Source organism: Eufriesea mexicana, unplaced genomic scaffold (genome assembly GCF_001483705.2).
Source record: "Eufriesea mexicana isolate 0111107269 unplaced genomic scaffold, ASM148370v2 scaffold1601, whole genome shotgun sequence".
Lineage (NCBI taxonomy): Eukaryota > Metazoa > Arthropoda > Insecta > Hymenoptera > Apidae > Eufriesea > Eufriesea mexicana.
In genome coordinates this window covers 172,664-193,394 of record NW_016909695.1, presented here as the reverse complement: position 1 = coordinate 193,394, position 20,731 = coordinate 172,664, and the positions used below count along the sequence as shown (strand labels likewise).

The following is a 20,731-nucleotide window of genomic DNA, read 5'->3' as shown; positions in this document are numbered from 1 at the left end:
AATGTATATTTTCCATTTTCTTCTTATTTTACGTCTATATTCTTATTTATTATATTTTGTTTTTTCATTACGTTGATAATAATTTATGTTAATTTTAAAAGTCATCAATAGGTTGTGTTCTCTCAGGTATAAATGTGATATTATCCTTAATTTTTTATTTTCATGAAACATTAATATTTTTATCCCGAATTTCTTTTTTTATATTTAAAATCATTATTTGTTTCCCTAAAATTATAAGTATAGTGCAAAATATTATGTGAAGTGTCTGCTAAAATAGCCTAAAAGCATTAACTATCTTACACGAAGTAGAAGTTAAAAACATATGGTTCAGGAGATACAATATCTTTTCATGTTTAACAATTGTAGTGGTTTGGGTTATCAACAAATTTTATTTTTTCCGCTTACGTTACGTTCTTATCATTTTGAAATTTCAACAATTTCTCTCTTTTAAAGAAACTGTTTATACATCTTGCATTTATTATTCTAATTCTGTGCATGCAACTGGATAGAATTTTAAAATTTATTATTAATGCTGTGTTAAAAGTTTAATAATGAATAAATAAAAAGGGGAAATCATGTATGTTGCATTTTATGCCATAATAAGATATTATAACATATTCTAGGAAAAGGAAGTGATCTAATTGCTAGATATAGTAATCATCATGCAACATTTTTTTAACTCTTTATCAGTTGGAATAATTAGAAAATTATTCGTTTAAACATTCATCATATAATAAGTATATCCAGTGACATAAAAGCTTCAGTACCACCAGCCAAAAATATATACTCAAAATAGCTTTTATTTTCTCTCTCCATACATTTATCTTATATTTACAATCTTTCATAAATTAGTTAAAGAAGTTTCATACTCTTATCTTTCCTACAATAAATAAAATAAATATGTATTTAATATAACGTCGAGTTTACATGTTGAATTATTAACATTTCCAAATACTTCATTTAAAGTCATATTCATGTTTACCTACTTTAGTGAATCAGTCATTTTCGTTTCTTTTTTTTTCACCAGTATTTTCATTGGGTCCTATAATTACAAGCCGATTACCGCTCTATAAAGTATTTGGAACTGAAAATTTCAACGCGCTTACAATAAAAACATTATCGCCATGTTTAAACACACCTACGTTACAAAACATTAGCATTGCGCGAAGCACGCGCTATTTCTTTCATTCCTAATCACTGCTTACGCAAAGGTGTGCAACACCTGCGCAATGAATTCATTCATTCACTGTTTCCCCGTGGTCTGTGCGATTAAAACGACGTGCAATACACGCGAAAGGAGGTAGATCACCGATTATTTTTGTGCAAGGCGACGGATTATTCACGTCCGTTGGTCGGTTGCGGAACGAACCGACAACGGGCGTCTGCAACAGGTGGTTCCCGTTTCTATCGCGTTGCGCACAGCGCTGCGTGCCTCTGCACTTGTGCAAGACAAATTGCGCGTTCCCGTACGACGATTTATTCTCACAATGGTTGTTACGTCTAATCTGTTGCTCTTAGCAGAAAAATTAAGGAAAGAGAATGTCACATTTTAACCTCTTTAACTGCCCACTGACATAACCAAATCTGGTTGCTGCGTTCCCATGAAAAGAAGGGCTTTCGTCATGGTCCGTCATATCGGCGACTAGCGCCGAACCAATAGACGATCACCCCCCACCACTGTCGTTATTTCCACCAGTAACGTCGACTCCCGTTCACGCCGTTCACGAGCCACCGTTACATTCGATAATAGGATTAATATAAGAACTAAATCTTTAAGCAATTTGTGAGTTAAGAAGAACTCGTGGAAAGCTGAATAAAGTACTGCTAGCAGGAAGAACTATTTATATTCCTGTGTCTTATTTAGTCTTCAAAGATAGTCTTATATCGTTAATGTGAGATAAAGATGTTCTTTCGAAGTTTTAATACTTATATACAGAGCGTTTCGCTCGTTATTTAAAGGCAGTGCTGTCGCCTAAAGGCTTAAACATCACGACAGGGGTTCCGTGTCATACGATAATCTGACAAATGTGCGCAGCGACATATTTGTGTGTTTCTATGTGTAAGCTGCAAAGTTTCAAGTGTAAGATTTCCCGAATAAGCCTTTGGGTTTATTAACGAGCAAATCATCCTGCACTACAGTATTGGATAATTTACAGTTTGTCAACCATATGGCACACAGTGGTGGCCAAGAAGAAAACCATTTATTATATTAAAGCAATTTATTTATCAATATAATATTTATTATTTTTTTATCACTTTAACTGATCTCAACTTGTGAATAATATTAATATATACATTTGCCTGTATTTTCATTAAAAAGTATACATATATTGCAATATGTTCTTTTTTCTCGTTTTTATGGTTCATTCTTGTACTATACAATTTAAGGTTAACTAGGCATAGATTTACGTAATATTTTGGCAATGGTCGTTGATTTCTTTTATAATCCAGTTTGCATATATACAATTAGTATAATAAATGACCCGTTGCCTCGTGCAATTTTTGTTCCTCGTTTAATTTTCTATATCTATAATACAGTTTCGCATTTTTACAAATTTCTTAAATTTTATATCCAGTAATTGCAACATAGCTGACATATTTTACAAAATTTTCAATAGCATTATTTCTAATATAAAATAAAATAAGGAGACAGTGTGTTAAACTTTTGTTAAAGATTTAGATACTTCTTAGTTTAATTATAACATAGGAATAAAATTTTGTCGTTGGGTTATTATAATACATTTTTTAGTTACTTTTTGGGTGTGTTTTAACAACTTTGCGAGTGGAAGAACAGGTTTGTGCACATGGTGCAACTAAACCGCGTTGACTTCATATCTCTAATTGACTTTGTACGTATGCGTCACCGAGATCCAAATTAGATAATGATCATCGATCGTGTAATCGTTTCTTTGGAAAAATCGATCAAATGATTTACAAAATATCGTAGACAGACAATATTGTTTGACATAACACGATGAAACATCTGATTTCAAAGACAAAGCTATATTGCTCTTATTATTATTATTGTTCAAAATATTCAACGATATTTCACCATAAGTGTGAAAAATTACAGAAAGTGACATAATTCGTCGGTTTAACACTAGGTAAAGGAAAGCTGGAAGATCATTTAATATTCGTACTAGTATAAATATCCTATTTGATATACATATATATAAATAAATAATTATATATCAATAAATAATTATATATACTATATAAATTATAAATAATTTAGCAAACTTTTCACTGTGATAAATATTGAATGAATAATTTCAATGGCGGAAGTATTTCAATATTATTAGTGTATCAAAAAATATAGTTTCAGTGGCCGTTTGAAGATGAACCAAACGTATGATGTAAATTGAAAAAATTTGAACACCCTGTATACAGTCGAGTTACTCGACTTTTCTGTGAAAGTAGCCTCTGAATTAACGGTTCGAGTGCATACGTTCTGTCTCTGTACGCTGCTTATGCAGTTATACAGCATGCGTTACATACTAATCCTTGCTAATGTCAGTGACTGGTGTGAACTAATTTTAAGCAGTTACACAGGTGTTACAAAGAATTACGCTTGAAATTTCATTTTCTCAAATTGCAAATATTCCAATGTGCTTTTAATGCTTCGCTGTCTTTCTGTCCCTTATATTTTGTATTATTTTATATTAATATACAATAAAGTATTTCATGAGAGAATAATAATGTTTTATTGAATTAGATTTGTTAACATACTCGATGTACGTCGAGAGCATTTAAGAAAAGGAAAATTACTAAATAAGGTTGTATAAATACAAACTATATAATTATTATAATATATATACATATATATATTTATTTATAATAATATAAATAATAAAGCATATTTTAGGTTCAATAAAACATATTTTCTTCACATCTATTATTAAATTGATAAAGCTAGTCTAACGAAAGCAAGTTTTTGGAGTATTTCATGCTTATCATTTCGCTTTGGTTTGTTTTTTGTAATTCGTTCTGTAAAAGTTATAAAATAAGATGAAGTTCATCGCTATGTTACCCAATAATAATACAGCTGACGGTCTCGATATTGTACAGTCCAGAATAAAAGCTTGCAGTATATACGATGCTAGAATTATAAACTGCACCTATTTACAGAAAAAAAAAAAAACATAATCAGTATATATATTCACTGGAAGCATATTATATAAATATTTCAAGATTTTCTCCACGATGTTTAAAATCTCTACCCATTTAAAACCAATAGTACATCAATGTGCTAGTAATTAATAATCATAAAAATTGGAAGTTAGAATTATAGTGAAACTCATTATACTATGTAAACTATACCAATTCCGAAAGTAAATTGTTCCCCAATTTAGATACTTATTTATATCAAAATTTATATTATTAATATGATAATATTATATTCATCTATAATCTCAAATATTATATATTTTTGTGTATTAGATTGTGTATAGATATATGAGATTTTTATGTAGAGATGTATAGATGTTTGTAGTAAATTTATGTTATCTATATCAAAATAATTGTCTGCTTACCATTTGTATCGTGGTGATTATAGGCTTTATCGGGTTTAATAATTTTTGCATCGATGGTCCGAACGACGCGAGGAAATAGTAGGTGTACATTATCACGTGTACCGAAGAATTGTATAAGGAAAAGGTTAAAGTCGAGCCAGCTATGAAATACTTCATGCTGTACCAGAAAATGAATATCGTCGAAATATGGTGGTACAAGTGCAGGAACGAAATTTGACGTTGCTTCTTTCTCAGTACGAACAAGAACGTCTCGGTGAAATCGATGATTTTCACGATCAGTATGTAATATTCCAATTGATCAGACTGTAACATCAATGCAGAAAAATTATTTTCGCACGAAATTAATTTGCTACATGACCTCGATTATCCGAACCAGGGATAAACTGGAGAAAATTGTTAAATTTTGGAGAAAGTTTTCTATTTTCATTCAACGCTATGGCTGCCACGGTGGTCACAAGAGACCAGCGATACTAATTTCTTAAATTTGCGATAATTGTTTTGTTTTAACCATTTTTTGAAAATTTGAACGACGTAAATAAATACGGGATATTAATAGTTTGTACCCTTTTTTGCCATATTATTTGATAATTCTTCATTATATCCGAGAAATAATGGAAATTTTATCGTTGCTCTCTAACTATATAAGAAGCACGTGGCAATCAACGTGTAATATTCATATTTCACAGAATATTTCAATATAGACAATAGATTTTCGTTTGAAAATAGTGTTATTCGATCATTAGAAAAATATCCTTATTCGATTGATTATGCATCATGATTGGTTCCGATAATCGAGGCTCTTCTATGTTTAAAAGATTTTATTTAGGTTTAACGAAGAATAATTAAGAAAACGAGTTGCGTTTTTGGCTCAACGTAAGCTCTGTTCCTACTGGTTATTATGATTTAGCTATGTTTGAATAATTATTTAGAAATACTGATGACTTGGCTATATACTGATCGCCAAGTCTCGATTGAAAGTTCCCTAAGGTAAAGTCGAAATGTGTTAATATCAAAAATTAGGCCAAAATATTGTGTTATTATGAACTAGAGCGACCATAGTTCTGTCTGCGATTACGTCGATCTAATTTATGACTTCATTATACCGTTTCCACATATTCCTCATAATATTGTATGACGTGTTATAGCATTATCTTGAATATGACGTCTGTTACAATTTTTGCACGAAGCATTGTTACATTTGTATGAATTTGAATTGCAAGATTGTCTACTGCATTTGTGTTTCGTTTATGTCATCCACTTGTTTACGTTGTTAAAAGTATAATAATTCTTGTATCGGGCATGCACTGATGACTTGGTAATCAGTCTCTGACGCCTTGTCAATCTATTATGAAATTTACATTATGTATTTCTATTTCCGTTATGGATCTAGGGACACTCTTACAAGTAGCTACATAATTTTGCATCGGGTGTCGATTGTACAAAATTTGACAAAATATTTTACGCGAACGTGGTATCTGTGCGCATATGCCTGCCTCACATACACGGATATCGCGTTGTATGAGTGTAACTTGGCGATCATCTATTTACGAGCACTGTTTTATTTAGTATAAAATCATACCCTTGGACTCAAGCTGCCATCTTCGTAAGTGGGTTCTATGCAGTTGAAGATGTATAGTTTATGGAATCCCATGTCCACTATATGATATACAATTAACGCATTTGACACCATTTGAAAGATGTTGTAGAATCTGATGAACGTGTTCAGTTTGTAAGGTTTCCTGTCTTTCATGAATTTTGGTCCACATCTTAGAACGAAGTAGAGGTATGAGAAGAATAGAAGAATGATTGGTATAGGAGTCTTCACGAGCAACCAGTCACTCGTCGTGAGACCTGAAAATGTTTTAGAACTGTCATAAAAGTGTAACATTAAAAATTGAGGAATTTTGGTAGTCACCTGTCTTATGAAATAGAAAGTGAATTAGCGATTATTTAATACAGGAATATGTTTTTGTTTGTAACTCATTATGATTAAATTAATTTCATTTTCTTTGGACTATGATCTGTTGGTGACCATTAAAGAAAGCGTATTAGTATATTCATAGTATATAATTAATAAAGGAATCTAATAAAATCAGTATAATTTACTATAATTATCAAATTTAGTGTAATTATTTTCAGTACAATTATTATTTATTTTATGGATGATTTAGAGATGTTAATAATTAAATATGCATATAATTTGAAAGCTAGTCACAATCACCATAATCTTGTTTTCAAATCATATCTTATATTATCTGTTATCACTCTAACGAATTACTTGTTTTCCAGGATTTTTTTGAGAAATTAATTTACGCCATGTATAATAATTTTTCATCACTATTTTTCATTAATCTTTGCCAGACATTTATTATCATTTTTCCAAATAACCTACTTGATTTTTGAAACAATTACTTTAATGGCGAAATAATTTATACCATACGGTGTCCAAGCACCCACTTCTTATTTCCCCACCATTCCTATGATAAATTTAATTTTTATAAATTTTGTGTTACTCAAAGTCGACGAAAGTATAGTGCAAAATGTGACTATCAAAATTCTGCCATTCTAACACTGTTCTTTCGTTCTAACAAATAGTTTCTCGCGGTCCGATGATGTTTATAATCTACAGTTTTCGCACTCACCAACTCGTTCCTGCATTATCGTGACAGCCGTTCGTCTTTGTTCCCTTGGTAATTCAAAATTCTCGGCGTTGTTCGTGAAATGGTATTTCACGAGCAAAGTATCGCTGCCGAGTCTGCTGTAGGAACGTTTATTGGCCTACGATGAACTGTGATAGAAATGCAGTCCTAGTTGTTTAGTCTTCATATATAGTCTGGATATACGTACGTATGTACATAAATTACACTGCTTTATGAAATAAATTACCAATTAATGAAGTCGCTAGAATTTATAAATTGTGGGATTAAAGTAGGTTCGACATGGAAAAGCAAATAAATTGAATATTTAACGTCGACACTTCCTGTGAACGAACGGTTATGTAATCGCACTTTCAAAGTGCCGTTCGAAAAATTCTAAGAATGTATTTAGTTCAATCGGTGAAGGTTTGGTTCCATTGGTTTCAGGACTCGTCGATGATCGTCGGTGATGCAATATTTTCGAGTTTAAGGTCATTTCAAGGTCACGATATAATACACCGCTGAACTTGCCTTGACGTCGGCAATAATGGCATAACGTCAAAACCATACAATGCCTTTTGAAAAAACCAAGATGATATTGACTGCTTTACGTAAAATGCATTTTTTGAGATTTTAGAATATGGGAATATTTAGGCCATCGAATACTAATGATATTTTCTCGAAAACATTTTTTATTGCTCTGCCGGAAATGCCTGAAAAAAATGGTGACAAATCGTAACGCGGACATCGTGTATCAGTATACACTTATTTACAATAGTACAAAAATTTAATATATTTTCACCATATCTAAGACTATATTGATAAAGTTAGTCCAGCGAATGAAATTTGTTCGAGTATTTCATGGTTATAATTTCGACTTAGTTTGTTTTCTATAATTCATTCTGTAAAAGTTATAAAATAAAACGAAGTTCGTCCCTATGTTACCCAATTGCACTATAGTTGTCGTTGTCGATAATTCACATTGAAGAACAAAAACTTGCAGTATATACGATGCTAGAATTATAAACTGCACCTATTTACAGAAAAAAAAAACATAATCAGTATATATATTCACTGGAAGCATATTATATAAACATTTCAAGATTTTCTCCACGATGTTTAAAATCTCTACCCATTTAAAACCAATAGTACATCAATGTGCTAGTAATTAATAATCATAAAAATTGGAAGTTAGAATTATAGTGAAACTCATTATACTATGTAAACTATACCAATTCCGAAAGTAAATTGTTCCCCAATTTAGATACTTATTTATATCAAAATTTATATTATTAATATGATAATATTATATTCATCTATAATCTCAAATATTATATATGTTTGTGTATTAGATTATGTATAGATATATGAGATTTTTATATAGAGACGTATAGATGTTTGTAGTAAACTTATGTTATCTCTATCAAAATAATTGTCTGCTCACCATTTGCATTACGGTGATTAGAGGCTTTACCCCTTTTAATAAGTTTTGCATCGATGGTCCGAACGACGCGAGGAAATAGTAGGTGTACATTATCACGTGTACCGAAGAATTGTATAAGGAAAAGGTTAAAGTCGAGCCAGCCATGTAATACTTCATGCTGTACCAGAAAATGAATACCGTCGAAATATGGTGGTACAAGTGCAGGAACGAAATTTGACGTTGCTTCTTTCTCAGTACGAACAAGAACGTCTCGGTGAAATCGATGATTTTCACGATCAGTATGTAATATTCCAATTGATCAGACTGTAACATCGATGCAGAAAAATTATATTCGCACGGAATTAATTTGCTACAGGATCTCGATTATCCGAACCAGGAATAAACTGGAGAAAATTGTTAAATTTTGGAGAAAGTTTTCTATTTTCATTCAACGCTATGGCTGTCGCGATGGTCACCAGTGATCGGTGATACTAATTTCTCAAATTTGAGATATTTGTTTTACTTTAACTATTTCGGGGATATTAACCCTTTGCACTCGAGAAATACAGAAAAATAGTAATTCGAAGACTTTCTATCATAGAGTCGACGATATTTTTAAAATGATAAATGAGAAATCACATGCAAATTAAGACGTAAAATTATTTTTCTTCGGTATTCCACACATCGTTAGGTAATTTTAAATTTGATATATTAATTAACGTAATTAAATGGTGACTGCGTGTCACCTCTCGAGCCTAAAGGGTTAATAATTTCCACTCTATCTTGCCATATTGTTTGATAATTCTTCGATATCTCCCGAGAGTAATCGAAATTTCATCGTGGGCCCCTAACTATATAAAAGGCACGTGACAGACAACGTGGTAATATTCATATTTCAAAAAATATTGCAATATAGACAATAGTTTTTCGTCTGAAAATAGCGTTATTCAATCATTACAAAAATATTATTCGTATAAATATGCATCAGGTTCGGCTCGGATAATTGGAGATCTACTATTTAAAAGATTTTTGTTCAATTTTAATAGAATATAATTTAGAAGACGAATTGCTTTTCTGGCCCAATGGAAGCCTTTCTCCTGTTAACTCTTATGATTTAATTATTGTTGGAATAGTTATTTAGCAAACAAAATAAGGGCATTGATTGTGTTCTAGTTCCATCAGGTTATATTTTTGAATCTCGATTTATTAATATAGTGATCGCCAAGTCTCGATTGAAAGCTCCCTAAGGTGAAGTCGTAATGTGTTAATATCAAAAATTAGGCCAAAATATTGTGTCATTATGAATTAGAACGACCATAATTCTGTCTACGATTACGTCGATCTAATTTATGACGTCATTATATCGTTTTCACATATTCCTCATAATATTGCATAACGTGTTATAGCATTATCGTGAATATGACGACTGCTACAATTTTTGCACGAAGCATTGTTACATTTGTATGAATTTGTATTACAAGAGGGTCTGCTGCATTTGCGTTTCGTTTATGTCATACACTTGTTTTCGTTGTCAAAAGTAGAATAATTCTTGTATCGGTCATGCACTGATGACTTGGTAATCAGTCTCTTGCACCTTGCCACTCTGTCATGAAATTTGCATTATGTATTTCTATTTCTGTTATGGATCTAGCGACACTCTTACGAATAGCTGTATAATTTTGCATCGGGTGTCGATTGTAGAAAATTTGACAAAATATTTTACGCCAACGTGGCATCTGTGTACATATGCCTGCCTCACATACACGGATATCGCGTTGTATGTGTGTAACTTGGCGATCATCTATTTACGAGCACTGTTTTATTTAGTATAAAATCATATCCATGGACTCAAAGTACCCTCTTCGTAAGTGGGTTCTCTGCAACTGAAGATGAATTGTTTATGGAATCCCAGATCTAACACATTGTACACAATTAGGGCATTTGACACTATTTGAAAGATGTTGTAGAGCCTGATAAACGTCCTCAGTTGGTATGGTTTCTTGTCTTTCATGAATCTTGGTCCACATCTTAGAACGAAGTAGAGGTATGCGAATGATAGAAGAATGATTGGTATAGGAGTCTTCACGAGCAACCAGTCACTCGTTGTGAGACCTGAAAACGTTTTAGAACCTTCAGAAGAGTGCAACATTAAAAATTGGGAAATTTTGGTAGTCACTTGTCTTATGGATTAAACAAATGAATTAGCGATTATTTAATAGAGAAATATGGTTCAAGTACAGTCTCAGGACAGCTTCAATACAGTTTCAGTAGAGTCTCAGCACAGTTTCATTGCAGTCTTTGATCATCTTCAGTGCTGTATGAGTACAGTTTCAGCACTGTTAAAGGACAGTTTGTGTTTATATCTCATTATGATTAAATTAATCTAATTCCTTTGGACGATGATCTGTTCTTAACCCTTTTAGTGCCTATGAAATAACCTGAAAAACAGGTGCCTGTGCAAAGATAACCGGACGAATTTGACGAATTTACTATGGTTTTGGAAAAAGCTAATAAAAATCAAGCTATGAATGATATTTAAAAAATTCAAAGTGCAGCATATTACGGAAGAAAGGAAAAATAATGCAATTAATAATGAAATAATATATTTCAATATTGATTGAAAATCATACAAATAACATCAATATAGAACATGTTGGAAAACATAGAAACGAGTTTCTCTTCTACAAACAATATTTGCACATATGAATAATCATCGTTTGATCACAGTTTTATGTCGGTCACGTAGTATGGAATATAAGTATTACATTTTCGATCACTTTTAACAAAATAGCCAATATCGGAGCTCAGAACGAAAGGATAGCTCCATGATGCACGGCAAGCGTCAGACTGATTTATTACTAAACGAATAGATTTAGTATAACATCACTGAAAACAAATTTTGGTATTATTATAAATATTTATATTCAGTTATCTGCCTACTAAAGATATGTAATATTTCCTTATTTTTAACCACACAAACAATTTATTTAGCATCGATGCTTACTGATGCACACACTGTTTAACACTTTTCTTCCCGCGCGCTGATTGCCGGGCTTTTTTCTGCCCTTTTCACATACTCGAGTCAATAAACAGTCGTTACTGTGCGTAATTGAAAGAGCACAGTGCTTACACCCACTACACTGTCATAAACATATTGCGATTACGGTCCCAAGAAACTATTCCGTGTCGAGTTTCTACCATAGTACTCTAGCGTATACAGAGCCTCGACACCAACCAGCATAGAATATAACAAAAAGTTAAACCCAAAAACAATCTTTCAAATTCTTTTGGAACGAAATTAGACCGTTTATAACGTTTTATAAATTTATTTTAAGATAAAACTTTCTCGCAATGCGAAGAATAATGGACCGTCGCATACGCAACGATACATGGTCATTGGCACTTTTCGCAGGGGTAGCAAATGACGATACATCGTCGTTCGGCACTGAAAGGGTTAATCATTAAAGAAGGCATATTCGAATATCGATAGTATATAATTAATAAGAGAATCTATCAAAATGCAGATAATCTGTTAGTATAATTATTTTATAGATTGTTTAAAGAAGTTAAGAGTTAGGTATGCATATAATGTAGGAAGGTCACTATCACAGGTGGTTTTAACAAAGTACTGAAACGAAGTCGCTACTAGTAAATCTCTGACAACACTTTATTCTGCCACTTTTCAGTTAACGAACTCTTGACTATCGAGTTTCGACTAGGTGACTATCACTGTAACTGATTAACTGACTAATTCACTGGATAACTGACAACTGGACAGCTGTGGAACTGTAACTGGCAACAATCTTCCAGAATGGGCCCTTTTAAGCCGGTCTAGAAGGCAAGTGCCTCCCTCTAAGTAGGCGAAACTCCCTTCACGCGAAGGTCAGAGATGCAGGAGACTCTTCCATCCAGGTTAGGCCCTGTGAAGGGTCATCCTCACTGGGACTCTACCCTGGAGGTGACTGCGGCCGCGTCACTTTCGATTTACGACGGAGAATGACGGGGTTGCGAGAAACTACTTACCTCGCGTGGCCTGGCCCCGACCTCTTATGAGCCCCGTGGCAGGCAGGTGCTTAGTACAAAAGCCTAATAGTCTAAATAAATTCAATATCGGATCACGAATTGCTTAGTATTTAGAATTTAGCTACTACAAGACCCGTTATAATCCTTTAGTGCTTTGTTCTAAGTCTACGTCTTAAAAATATTCTATAGTTATTTGTAAGCAAGTCACAGTCACCATAAGTTTGTTTTCGAATGATGTTCTATATTGTCTGTTATTACTCTAACGAATTCCTTGCTTTCCACGATTTTTGTGACAAAATAATTAGCACTATGTATAATAATTCTTCGACACTCTGTTTCGTTAGGCTTCGTTAGACATGTATCGCCATTTTTCTCTATGATTTTCGAAACAGTTACTTTAACAGCGAAATAATTCACGCTGGGTGATTCCCAAGCATCGATTTCTTGCTTTCGCACCATTCCTCAGACAAATTTAAATTTTATAAATGTTTTGTTACTCAAAGTCGATGAAAGCATAGTGCAAATGTGATTATGATAACTCGGAGGTTCTAACACTGTTATTTCGTTCTAACAAATCGTTTCTTGCGGTCCGATGAGGTTTATAATCCACAATTTTCGCACTCACTCACTCGTTCCTGTAATAACATGATGGTCGTTCGTCTTTGTTCCTTTGGTACCTCAAAATTCTCGGCGTTGTTTGTGAAATGGTATTTCACGACCAAAGTGTCGCTCCCGAGTCTGTTGTGGAGACGTTTATTGGCCTACGATGAACTGTGATCAAAATGCAGTACTGGATGTTTAATCTTGATATATATATGTCTGTGTATGCATACGAATGTACATAAATTACAGTGCTTTATGAAATAAATTACCAATTAATTTAGTCGTTAGAATGTGTAAATTGTTGAATTAACGTAAATTCGACATGAAAAAGCAAATAAATTGAATATTTAACGTCGACACTTCCTGTGAACGAACGGTTATGTAATCGCACTTTCAAAGTGCCGTTCGAAAAATTCTAAGAATGTATTTAGTTCAATCGGTGAAGGTTTGGTTCCATTGGTTTCAGGACTCGTCGATGATCGTCGGTGATGCAATATTTTCGAGTTTAAGGTCATTTCAAGGTCACGATATAATACACCGCTGAATTTGCCTTGACGTCAGCAATAATGGCATAACGTCAAAATCATACAATGCCTTTTGAAAAAACCAAGATGATATTGACTTCTTTACGTTAAATGCGTTTTTTGAGATTTTAGAATATGGGAATATTTAGGCCATCGAATACTAAAGATATTTTCTCGGAAACATTTTTTATTGCTCTGCCGGAAATGCTTGAAAAAAATGGTGACAAACCGTAACGCGGACATCGTGTATCAGTATACACTTATTTACAATAGTACAAAAATTTAATATATTTTCACCATATCTAAGACTATATTGATAAAGTTAGTCCAGCGAATGAAATTTGTTCGAGTATTTCATGGTTATAATTTCGACTTAGTTTGTTTTCTATAATTCATTCTGTAAAAGTTGTAAAATAAGACGAAGTTCATCCCTATGTTACCCAATTGCACTATAGTTGTCGTTGTCGATAATTCACATTGAAGAACAAAAACTTGCAGTATATACGATGCTAGAATTATAAACTGCACCTATTTACAGAAAAAAAAAACATAATCAGTATATATATTCACTGGAAGCATATTATATAAACATTTCAAGATTTTCTCCACGATGTTTAAAATCTCTACCCATTTAAAACCAATAGTACATCAATGTGCTAGTAATTAATAATCATAAAAATTGGAAGTTAGAATTATAGTGAAACTCATTATGCTATGTAAACTATACCAATTCCGAAAGTAAATTGTTCCCCAATTTAGATACTTATTTATATCAAAATTTATATTATTAATATGATAATATTATATTCATCTATAATCTCAAATATTATATATGTTTGTGTATTAGATTATGTATAGATATATGAGATTTTTATATAGAGACGTATAGATGTTTGTAGTAAACTTATGTTATCTCTATCAAAATAATTGTCTGCTCACCATTTGCATTACGGTGATTAGAGGCTTTACCCCTCTTAATAAGTTTTGCATCGATGGTCCGAACGACGCGAGGAAATAGTAGGTGTACATTATCACGTGTACCGAAGAATTGTATAAGGAAAAGGTTAAAGTCGAGCCAGGCTTGAAATACTTTATGGTGTACCAGAAAATGAATACCGTCGAAATATGGTGGTACAAGTGCAGGAACGAAATTTGACGTTGCTTCTTTCTCAGTACGAACAAGAACGTCTCGGTGAAATCGATGATTTTCACGATCAGTATGTAATATTCCAATTGATCAGACTGTAACATCGATGCAGAAAAATTATTTTCGCGCGGAATTAATTTGCTACAGGATCTCGATTATCCGAACCAGGGATAAATTGGAGAAAATTGTTAAATTTTGGAGAAAGTTTTCTATTTTCATTCAACACTATGGCTGCCACGGTGGTCACAAGAGACCAGTGATACTAATTTCTTAAATTTGCGATAATTGTTTTATTTTAACCATTTTTTAAAAATTTGAACGACGTAAATAAATACGGAATATTAATAGCTTGTACCCATTTTTGCCATATTATTTGATAATTCTTCATTATATCCGAGAAATAATAGAAATTTTATCGTTGTTCTCTAATTATATAAAAGGCATATGACAGTCAACGTCTAATATCCATATTTTACAGAATATTTCAATATGGACAATAGTTTTTCATTTGAAAATAGTGTTATTCAATCATTAGAAAAATATACTTATTCGAATGATTATGCATCATGATTGGTTCCGATAATCGAGGCTCTTCTATATTTAAAAGATTTTATTTAGGTTTAGCGAAGAGTAATTAATTGAACGAGTTGTTTTTGGCCCAATGTAAGCTCTTTTCCTACTGGTTATTATGGTTTAATTATATATGAATAGCTATTTAGAAAGCAAAATAGGGCCGCCGATTTCTTCTCGTTTCAACAGGTTAAATTCTTGAACCTTGAATTAGGCAATACATTGATCGACAAGTCTCGATTGAAAGCTCTATAGGGTGAGACCAAAATATTGGACCAGTATGTACAATTCTAATGTACTACAACGACTATAGTTCTAACCGAGATTACTGCAATCTAACTTACGTTTTCATTATATCGGTTTCGTATACTTCTCATCATAGTGTATAACGCATTGTAGCATTATTGTGAATATGGCGACTGTTTCAATTTTTGCAGGAAGCATTGTTTCATTTGTATGAATTTGAATTGCTAAAGCGTCTGCTGCATTTTTGTTTCCTTTATGTCTTCCACGAGTTCACAATCTCAAAAGTAGAATAATTCTTATATCGTGTGTGTATCGATGACTATGTAATCTATCACTTTACTTTACCACGTTTCTGTAAAATTTCCAATGTATATTTCAGCTTCCGTTATGTAATTCTACTTAATTTATGCATCTAGAGTTAGTCTTGTAGATAACGATATAAATTTACGTCAGTATCGATTGTACAAAATTTGACAAAATATTTTCCTCGAACGTGGTATCTGTGCACATATGCCTGCCTCACATACACGGATATCGCGTTGTATGCGTGTAACTTGGCGATCATCTATTTACGAGCACTGTTTTATTTAGTATAAAATCATACCCTTGGACTCAAGGTGCCATCTTCGTAAGTGGGTTCTATGCAGTCGAAGATGTATAGTTTATGGAATCCCATGTCCACTATATGATATACAATTAACGCATTTGACACCATTTGAAAGATGTTGTAGAATCTGATGAACGTGTTCAGTTTGTATGGTTTCCTGTCTTTCATGAATCTTGGTCCACATCTTAGAACGAAGTAGAGGTATGAGAAGAATAGAAGAATGATTGGTATAGGAGTCTTCACGAGCAACCAGTCACTCGTCGTGAGACCTGAAAATGTTTTAGAACTGTCATAAAAGTGTAACATTAAAAATTGAGGAATTTTGGTAGTCACCTGTCTTATGAAATAGAAAGTGAATTAGCGATTATTTAATACAGGAATATGTTTTTGTTTGTAACTCATTATGATTAAATTAATTTCATTTTCTTTGGACTATGATCTGTTGGTGACCATTAAAGAAAGCATATTAGTATATTCATAGTATATAATTAATAAAGGAATCTAATAAAATCAGTATAATTTACTATAATTATCGAATTTGTATAATTGTTTTTAGGGCATTTGACGCTGTTTGAAAGATGTAGAGTAGAATTCGCGGGGTTTTAAGGCCCGTTTACACTGCTGCGACAATGTTGCTGGGATGCGGCCTACTCTAACTTGATAGAGGCAGGCCTGGTTATTGTTGAACTGCAGAGAGTTCTATAGTAAACAGTCTCCTGCGCTGAGTTGTTGATAGGTCTCGATGCTGATGGTGTTTTCGTGATGGAGTTTTCTCTAAGAATCTTCTTGTGACTGCTACGTCGGTGGTTTTATAAGGTTCGTCTGTCTACTGATTGGTTGGTATAATATTCGGGGTGTGTGCTAGCTTCAGCGTCTTTCGGTGGTGCTGGTTGTTTAAACAATCTAGGTCCTTATGCCTGTCGTCTTAAAGGGTAATACATCGGTCTTTGTCACGGTTTACCCAAGTGGTGGCTTAGGTGACAAGGAGTGTATGGAAGTCAAGGGATGCTGACAATAAGGACATAAAACAGTCCTCCACTTGACCTGGGACATTGCGGTCCTAGGGCCGCAACACCTGTCTTTCACGAATCTTGGTCCACATCTTAGAACGAAGTAGAGGTATGAGAATAATAGAAGAATGATTGGTGTAGCGACCAAGTTCTCACCCTCGGCAATAGATAGATTCCTACTTAAAAGAGGTTCCTTTAATCACTCACGGTGCAAAGAAGTTCACTGTTGCGCGTGCCAGAACAGTCGAGTGCAAATCACTTCGGTGCGCAAATGATATCACTGGCTTCGTTATCATTTTCCATTTTACAGTCTGGGGTCAATACTGATAACTTTACACGATGAAGTGCAAGCAGAAACTGTGCCTCGATAAAGAATTTTATTAACAGTCGACGTGCCACGCACGTCATCTTTCTTTCTGCAACAATCGCCCGACGACGTGTGTAACACGTTGCTGGTGTTCCGGTAACAGAAGCATCTCGACGTGCGTGGCACGGCTTTCCAGCGCAAGTGGTTAACCCTTTGCACTCGAGAGGTAACTCTCGCTGTCAGTCACCGTTTGTTTCAATACCTGGAAGCCTGAGTAACGAGCACGAGATATTACTAGATTAGAACTAACTCCACGTGAAATATTGAAATGAAATACACGTGATTTCCTCTTTTTATTTTAACATAAATGGTAGCATTGAGACAAGGAAAATACAAGAAAAGCTTCGAATTGTTATATCTTCATAACGAGGAAATTTTCCAGTGTACAGGGATAATAATTTGAACAACCAGTTGCATTTCCTACCACGTTAAACGTGCAATTGGTACTGTTGATTTTAATCATCTTACCATTATCCGATACCTTTCCTAATTCTTTGAACTCGAAGACTTTTTCGTCGTAAACAGCAATTCGAAGCTTTTCTTAGATTTTCATAAGCTCGCTGGTACTCTTTATGCCAAAATAAAAAAGAAAATCTTGCATTTGTGTGAGAAATGAACGAATAGAATTATTTTATTTCGATATTTCGCTCGTAGTTGTTAATATAATTATCATCGTTCGTTATTCGAGTTACAGCATCGAAGCAAACGTGACTGAGAGTCGCCTCTCGAGTGCAAAGGGTTAATAGAAGTTCCTGTGATACCCAAGTATCCCTGGTCTAAGGCAGGGCCTGCTAGAAGCAAGCTTTACCGATGAACAGTAACATCCTCATCAAGAACCACAAAGAAGACACTACCCTACAAGTGTCACAAGAGAGACCATAACCGGTCATATATAACGAACGTGGCAGTGAAAGTGCCTAACCTAACCTAACCTAATCGAGTACAGAATTTTGAAGAACGCCGAATGAGATATATCAAGAATATCTTAGTTTCGGGAAAAATACTGTAGGATGGCGAATACTGGTCTCGAGACACCGAAAATGATCGAAAGAACAAGAACGCGATAACACAAACTGAAAACTTTCAGTGAGGTGAAGATGATCATTGGCCCTTAGTGAAAGTAGAAATGAGTCACTTGTTTTTGGATTCTGAAATTGGTCTGCATTTATCAGCCAGGCCCTTCTAGTGACTAAGTGTCAACGAATCGTTAGTCATCCAACATTACCAGTAGATTGTTTATATGATATTGTAGGATGGCCAATACTAGTCTTGAGACACCGAAAATGACCGAAAGAACAAGAACACGATAACACAAACTCAAAACTCGTAAACCGATTTAACTTAGGAAAAGAACATCAAGCTAACGAAATGAAAACACGCAAGGACGCATTCTTTTAAAACTCTTTTTCCAACACCAAGCGACTCACGCTTGTGCTGGTCACAACCGATTTCTAAGGACTCTGTTTTGGTTGTCAAGGACCACGCTTTTATGCTTTCCTTGACCTACGCTTCACCTCCCCGTAGAGGAGTCACGCAACTTAATTTTGTTATATAGAATAACTTTTCGGTTTGCTTCTGGAAGATATCGATCGGTTTACAATTTGTTTTTGTTGGCAATAGCCGATTTGCGATTTCTTTTGGTATCCTATAATACGTAAAAATTTTCTTTGATAAAACAGTATTTAATACTTCTAGTGTTGAAAAGAATATTTAATTATATTTATAAAAGCAACGAGGCTCGTGACGGTGAAAAACACCGACAGCAGTGGATATACCTAGATCGGCTGCCATTTGTTTATTCCCGACTACGGAAATGGCGGACCATGACGAAAGCGCTCGGTTCTAGTGACACGCGCGGATGCACTAGTATTCGAAACGGCACTAGAGAAATTTCAAATGCTAAATGCTGAAATAATATGCTAACAAATGCTAAAATGATGTGCCAAGTTCATGAACAACCAACTATCGTTATCAGAGAGGAATCAAAGTGCAGTAGAACGAATATCGTGCAAACGTCCTATAATCGCAGAGAGGAAAATGGCGGATTGAGAATATTAGGTTATCCCATAAGTTCGTTGCTAGGTTTTGCAAGAGGAATAGAAAAGAATTATGCGTTGTATTTAAATGTATAATAGTCGCAGTTATGCTCGATGCAGAACGGATGCGAAGCATATTTGGAAACGTGTTCGACGTTGGCTTACGTCAAGGGACGTTGGTACTTGCCATTAATAATTTTAATTGAGCCTCGTTACTTCTTTCCCTTTCCCCGGCTATCTTTTTCGCGCATCTGACGCACTTTCGCCGACGGACTCGTAGAATGTGCTCTTTATCGCCAACATCGTTCTTTAAATCACCCCTTCTCACCGTTCTTCTGATTAAAAACCGTGTAGAGACGCAGTGATTTTTAATTTTGTGATTTTTGTATTTTCAAAATGATCCATGCATTGAAATCGTAATTCATTTTGGGAAAATGTTAGGTGATATAGTTGGTAATATTGTTATTGCAATGACTTGTACCTTATGGTATGTTTATATATTTACTGGAAGAGAGAACAAAAATACAGGGTGGTTATTTTGTCAGTAAATCAAGAAAAATAAATATAATATCTTAGTGTTGCAGGAGGTTGTATAAATTGTTAAAATTTTGTTAGCTACAATGTATGAATTAGTGTGTCAAAATGTAAGGTGACATAATACAAATTTGTAAATAATGCAAATATATAATATTATATATTATAATAAAATATTAATAATATTTATACATTATAAATAATAATATTATATATTATTTTTTATATTTTGTAGAGTTTTTTAATTATCGTCTATTAGCTGTTTTTATCCTTCATTCGATGAGTGTGTCGCATAATGCAGCAGCTGTTGGTCTCATGACTGAATTCATATAAAATTTATATAAACTGTTAAAATTTTATTAGCTAAAATGTATGAATTAGTGTGTCAAAATGTAAGATGACATAATACAAATATATAATATTTATTTATTTATTGTAATAAAATGTTAATAATATTTATATATTATAGGTAA

At 33.5% G+C, this 20,731-nt stretch overlaps 3 protein-coding genes across 9 annotated transcripts in view; 1 reads left to right on the top strand and 2 right to left on the bottom strand.

The window, feature by feature from the left end:
- LOC108548382 (uncharacterized) overlaps positions 1–20,731 on the top strand; it is a 177,301-nt gene that overhangs the window by 4,565 nt on the left and 152,005 nt on the right. The window lies entirely within an intron of this gene.
- LOC108548384 (elongation of very long chain fatty acids protein 7) lies at positions 3,922–7,351 on the bottom strand. The gene is made up of 4 exons (XM_017901299.1): positions 7,175–7,351; positions 6,112–6,383; positions 4,533–4,835; positions 3,922–4,118 (listed from the first exon to the last, which is right to left on the bottom strand). The coding sequence occupies exons 1-4, from the start codon at positions 7,188–7,190 to the stop codon at positions 3,954–3,956; spliced, it is 756 nt and encodes a 251-aa protein (XP_017756788.1). The 5' UTR covers positions 7,191–7,351; the 3' UTR covers positions 3,922–3,953.
- Positions 9,753–13,380, bottom strand: LOC108548386 (elongation of very long chain fatty acids protein AAEL008004-like). Its single transcript, XM_017901300.1, has 2 exons — positions 13,240–13,380; positions 9,753–10,703 (listed from the first exon to the last, which is right to left on the bottom strand). Exons 1-2 carry the CDS (start codon positions 13,259–13,261, stop codon positions 10,426–10,428), a joined length of 300 nt encoding a protein of 99 aa, XP_017756789.1. The 5' UTR covers positions 13,262–13,380; the 3' UTR covers positions 9,753–10,425.

Bases quoted from the DNA above. Each gene is read 5' to 3' on its own strand.
- LOC108548386 (XM_017901300.1), bottom strand. From the start codon at position 13,261: ATGTTATTACAGGAACGAGTGA. The intron at 10,704-13,239 runs GTGAGTGCGAAA...AAACGTTTTCAG, and splicing joins GTTATTACAGGAACGAGTGA to GTCTCACAACGAGTGACTGG.
- LOC108548384 (XM_017901299.1), bottom strand. The intron at 4,836-6,111 runs GTATGATTTTAT...TTGATGTTACAG, and splicing joins ATGGCAGCTTGAGTCCAAGG to TCTGATCAATTGGAATATTA. The intron at 4,119-4,532 runs GTAAGCAGACAA...TTCTGTAAATAG, and splicing joins TAATCACCACGATACAAATG to GTGCAGTTTATAATTCTAGC.